Source organism: Euphorbia lathyris, chromosome 4 (genome assembly GCF_963576675.1).
Source record: "Euphorbia lathyris chromosome 4, ddEupLath1.1, whole genome shotgun sequence".
NCBI classification, from domain to species: Eukaryota; Viridiplantae; Streptophyta; class Magnoliopsida; order Malpighiales; family Euphorbiaceae; genus Euphorbia; species Euphorbia lathyris.
The window spans coordinates 42,202,124-42,207,599 of record NC_088913.1 but is presented as its reverse complement, the minus strand read 5'-3'; the positions used below and the strand labels follow the sequence as shown (position 1 = coordinate 42,207,599).

Genomic DNA, 5,476 nt, shown 5'->3' with positions numbered 1-5,476 from the left:
GTTAAAAGGATTAACAAGACAATTGGTAAATTCAAGGGGGCGGTCAATTTTTTTGGACCAAGTTTAGAGACTTCTTTTATATAATTATTTTCTTTATGTAAGGTATTTTATAAGATGTAGGTTTAAGAATTTTCAATTTGTTGTTTTTTGTGGTTTTACGATATGAATGCACTTTTGACGGTATTTTCTTAAATATACCTTTAATTACCTTTAATTACGATAAGAAAGATATTTAGTATAATTAATGCCAATCTTTCTAATTAAACCATAATAATTAAGAAGAAAGATAAATTTTATGCGGAAAGTAGAGTTTTAGAAGAAAAAATATTAAGGCTAAATTGCTTATTTTAATACTCTAATTATAATTTTATTGATATTGATAAAAAAACCTATGTTAAAAATTGGAGGGACATTGGAGGGAATATGTAATTTATAAACCGAGGTTAAATATTGCTCCCTCTAATTCACAATACATGCATTTTTAGAGAAAACTTTTTCTTTTATAATATATAATATCTTGATTCAATTTATTAATATTAATTGATTTTTAGTAAATGCACTTTTATTTATTTTAAGTTGCTTTGTTATTTTGAAAATAAATAAAAATGATTAAAATTAATACAAGAGAACAAAGTTAAAGAAATTTTTTTTAGATAAAATTAATTATATTTTTTTTTATTAAATTTTTTATGTATTCTCTAAAAACATATATATTGTGAAATTGATGGAATATTATTAATCCGTGGAGAATTTGAGGTGGATCCACTTTTTCGTTGAAAATTAGGCCAAGCATTGTTCATTGTTCAAAGTTAGGGGTGTCCAAATTCTTCATAATTAATATTTAATAGGGACTTGGTGGGTTGTTAAGCTTGCTTAGTACTGCAACTATAAGCTATGGCCTTTACAAAAAAAAAAAAAAAAACAAACAAAAAAAAAAGTTATGGCCACACAATTCTTCATCTGCTCTATATATATATATATAGAAAATCCATTAAAAAAATCAACAATAATTTTTTTTTTTTTTTATTATTTCTAACATAACTCAACTTGTGAATGTATAGCTGAATGATACATTGATAGTACTAATTCCAAAAGTCGATAGCCCGATTTTTTTTTCAGAATTCCGCCCTATCTCGCTTTGTAAGATCGTAGCCAATGTCTTGGCTAACCGACTTAAGGGAATCCTGCCTGAACTAATTGGTGAGGAGCAATCCGCTTTTGTGGCTAATTGCTTTTATCAGCAAAACTTTGTGTTAACATGCTAGAAAATGGAAGGGATGCTTTCTAATTGAGAAAGTACTTACGAGAGTGCCGTTAGTTGAGTACCAATTTAGTGGATGTTGTCATATGAAGATTGGACGCGAAGAATAGCGTGTCTGGCATGTTGGCCTGATTAAATATAAAGTTTTATTTTAAGGAAAATATAGTTTTTAAATGTGTGCTATTGGATGTAAAATCTTGGAAACATCCAAGCAAATTCAAGTAGCAAAACGTTGCTAAACATAAAGCATTAAAGCAACAAAACAAATAATAACATTCAAATTTAACATAATTGTTTAATTAGGTAATTAAGATTCTAATTTTTTTTTTTAAGAAAAGGATTCTAAATTAAACCATAATTTATTTAGTTAATTAATTCATTAGTTTTTTTTATTTGAATTGTAATTTTACTTTAGTTATATTTGTTTTTATTTATTTAGAAATACTATATGTAAATCTTTAAGACGATTGACAAGGTTTAAAATCTTAAAAATGAAGTGATTGTGCGAACACTTTCAGAATATGACATCTCAAATAGATAAATTGCCTTGTGTTAGGCATGATTTGCTCGCATATTATGATACATTTTGTATTTTATATTGTTTATTTTATTTTCATAAATATGGTTAAGTAACATTTAATTTTTTTTATACATGATGTAGTCCTGAGGTTTCGATCATTGACCCGACACAACTACTAATCTAAAATAAAAAGTATTAGATTAGCAGGGACGGAGCCAGCCCAGGGCTCGGGAGTGGGGGGGGGGGGGTGGTGGTGGGGAGGGGACCAGAGCCCCCTGTCCACCGGCTCTGCCCTTGAGTACGGGTCTTTTTGTTTTATGTAGCCCCCCCCCCCCCCCCCCCCCTAAAATTAATATATATCGATTATATGTTGTATTATTTCAATGTTTAAAGATAGATGATTAATGATGCATGTTTTTATTTGAGAGGTCCTAGGTTCAATTTTCCCTAACCTCATTTTATTTTAGAAATTTTTTATTTATTTTAACTTTATTTTTCAATAATTATAAAAACATGTTACCATTATTAATTAATTTAAATGCACTCTTTATTTTGAATTTATTTTTATTCAAGGTTGTAAAAAATGCTAGGCGCTAGTCGGGCGGATATGACCCTCGAAGATTAATCGGGGATTAATCAGATTTGTATTTTTATTTATTAATCAATAAATTATTGTATAAATATAATTAAAATATGTATTATATGATCTAAAAATAATAATATAAAATTATTTAATATAGAAAAACACGTATATTTGTAACATATATCTTTAAAATTGTATAAACATCAACATTTACACAATAATATCATTGAAACAACTTAAAAATGAAGTATAATAAAACAAAAAAAATAAATTCACAATTAGAAATGTTTTGTTCATTGTCGTTTAGGCGGTACCTAGGCGGTCTAGGCGGTATCGAGGCGGCCTAGACGGAGCCCAAGCGGCTGAAAATCGCCTAGAAATCAATAAAATGCCTAGAGGGACTAATTATAGAAAATCGGGGCGGATTCTCGATTTCGAGCGCCTAGGCGGTCCAGACGTCCTTCGTTTCGAACAGTGTTTTTATTATGTGTTTACCATAAAAAAATAATTTCTTATTTTTGAGAATCAAATAACTTAGTTTCTAAATTAAATTTGGTGTGTTAAAACATTAAAAGTGTAAACATATTTAATTTTCTATTAGTTCAATCCTAGTTTCTAAAAAATTATAACATTTTTACAGTTTTAACGCGTTGGAAGCTAAAAAATTTTGTCCAACCTGTTAGGATTGGATTTTGAAAATTTACCCTTAACTGCACGATTAAAATTAGCCCCCCAAATCTAAATTCCTGGTTCCACGGCTGTAGATTAGGATCCTATTAGAAAGAAAGAGGCAGAGAAAGCAAACAGATAGTTAATAAAAAGTTGAAATATTGAAAGAGTTTAAAAGAAGATCTATTAAGAATCTTTGGTGTCCATCTAAAAATATTAATTTAAAAGACAAAGTAATGAGAGTGACCAAACCCATATGTATTTTTGTGTCACTATCTTGAATAGAATAGACCCCACTTCACCCAACTTGTATTTAATTCCCCCCTTGTTCTTCAGATTCATTTATCTTTCCTTGAATAAGATTTTCTTGTTTTCTTTGAATAGAAAGATAATAGGCCAATGGGTCAGGGAAGAGGAAGTGCAATTTTAGGGATGATCATGTTTCTGTATTTTATGATGATCCAGTTTGAAATGGGAACTGCAGCTACTTATACTGTTGGTGATTCTAGTGGTTGGACTTTTAATGTTGCTGCTTGGCCTAAAGGAAAACACTTTAGAGCTGGTGATATCATTGGTATTCTCTTTTCCTTTTCCTTTTCTTTTCTTAATATATAACAATTTCAATTCCAAACTTATAATCTCATATGTTTGCTAGCACTTCTTCTGAATCTTATTTCTTGCCAATTTTTTTCTATAATATATGTTCCTGAACTTCTTAGCTGCATCTAACCTTTAAGAATTTATGTCTGGTTAGCCTTTGAAACTTGTTTAAAATGTCTTTTTAGCTCACCAAGTTTATGGGACATAACAATAAAAAAAAGTTTAGACAAATTAAAATGCCTATTATTTTAAACAGCTTTAGATCATTTGAATCACTTCAAGAATTTAAATAAGTTTAAAAAATTAATGAGAAACTTTTCTAAAAGGTAAAGGGTTAATTAGTTTTGTTTTGTTTTTTTTTGTGTGCGAAGTATAGGGGCTAATATACGTTTTGATTGATAAAAGTAGGTTTGAAAGAGTTTATTGGTCTAAAAAACTAATTTTGAAAAACCTCATTTAGTTTATTGCATTTCTTTTGCCAAACACAGCCAATTGATACCTTAATTCACTTATATGGGGCCTTTGGTATTCTATTGGGATAAAGATAAGGATAAATGTTGTGATATGGACAAGGATACATGGTTGGGATAAGGATAAAATATGATAGTCGAGAATTATTATCCAATGTTTGGTACGTGGGATAGGGATAGAGATAAAATAATACATTTTACTATTTTAACCTTATTTAAACTACATAACATTAATTTGGGAGTTAAAGATGGACTTTTCCATCCTATTAAAATCGCAGGAGCTTATCCCACTTCCTTATACCACCCCCTCCTTGGTATAGGATTTGAGGGATAAGAAGCTTATCCCTCACTTGTCTCGTTCTTCTATCTCCCAAACAAACACGGGATAACTTATCTCGTTTTTTTTATCCCTATCCCTATCCCACCTCCTATATCCCTTCTAACAAACACCCCGATAGTGATTTATTATTCTTTATATTTAGAATAGCATATTAACTCTTTGAGCTTGGTTAAGCTTGGTTAAAGTGATATACGTTTTAACTTGTCTAATTATGGAACAATATGATTAAGTGGATATTTTTAAAAGTTAGGGGCAATCATTTTATTTTTGTTTTTTGGGGGAGTAAGTAAGTTATTGATGGAGGTGTTAAAAGATAATGGAAATTGATAGAAGGTTTGATGGGTGCAGTATTCAATTACAGCCCAGCAGCTCATAACGTGGTAGCAGTAAACAGGGGTGGTTACACTTCTTGCAAAGCTCAAAAAGGGGCCAAAGTTTATAAGTCAGGGAAGGACAGAATCAAGCTTGTTAAGGGACCTAATTTCTTTATCTGCACCTTTGCTGCTCATTGTCAGGCTGGCATGCAAATCGCCATTAATGCTATCTGATCTCTCTCTCTCTCTCTCAATAATGATATTGACCAGAATCACTGCTGTGTTCTTGTGACTTTGTAATCGTATATGTAGCACCGTTTTGGCTACTTATATATATATGTATCCTTTTATTATATGAAATAATAATATTATATAATGGAGATGCATTCGTTATATCTATACATATATAGTTAGATATCAAATGCATCGTTAACCAAGTTATATATATATATATATATAGAGTATACGGAGATATTAAAAATGAATCTAAATACGCAATTAACAAAGAACATGTAAGTATTCTTTCAAACAGATAAATGATTTGCAAAAAAAAAAAATAAATGAAGGAGAGAGAATTTAAGAAGGAAACCATTTAAGGATATTTTAGTAATTGAAGTTTTGGTGGGTCTCATTTTTCTTAATAGGGAGGACGGAAATTGATAACATAATGTTTGACTTTTTCTTGACCGATCATTTTTATCTGCTATATACCATAATGT

The 5,476-nt window shown here is 29.8% G+C and overlaps 1 protein-coding gene across 1 annotated transcript; it reads left to right on the top strand.

The window, feature by feature from the left end:
- The first annotated feature begins 3,361 nt into the window (after positions 1 to 3,361).
- On the top strand, positions 3,362 to 5,137 carry LOC136226625 (basic blue protein). The gene is made up of 2 exons (XM_066015212.1): positions 3,362 to 3,607; positions 4,792 to 5,137. The coding sequence occupies exons 1-2, from the start codon at positions 3,433 to 3,435 to the stop codon at positions 4,989 to 4,991; spliced, it is 375 nt and encodes a 124-aa protein (XP_065871284.1). The 5' UTR covers positions 3,362 to 3,432; the 3' UTR covers positions 4,992 to 5,137.
- Positions 5,138 to 5,476: the final 339 nt, after the last annotated feature.

What these genes read in the sequence shown, in the direction of transcription:
- LOC136226625 (XM_066015212.1), top strand. Translation starts at nt 3,433, where the DNA reads ATGGGTCAGGGAAGAGGAAGTGCAATTTTAGGGATGATCATGTTTCTG. An exon ending in TAGAGCTGGTGATATCATTG is followed by an intron (nt 3,608 to 4,791) that starts GTATTCTCTTTT and finishes TGATGGGTGCAG; the next exon opens with TATTCAATTACAGCCCAGCA.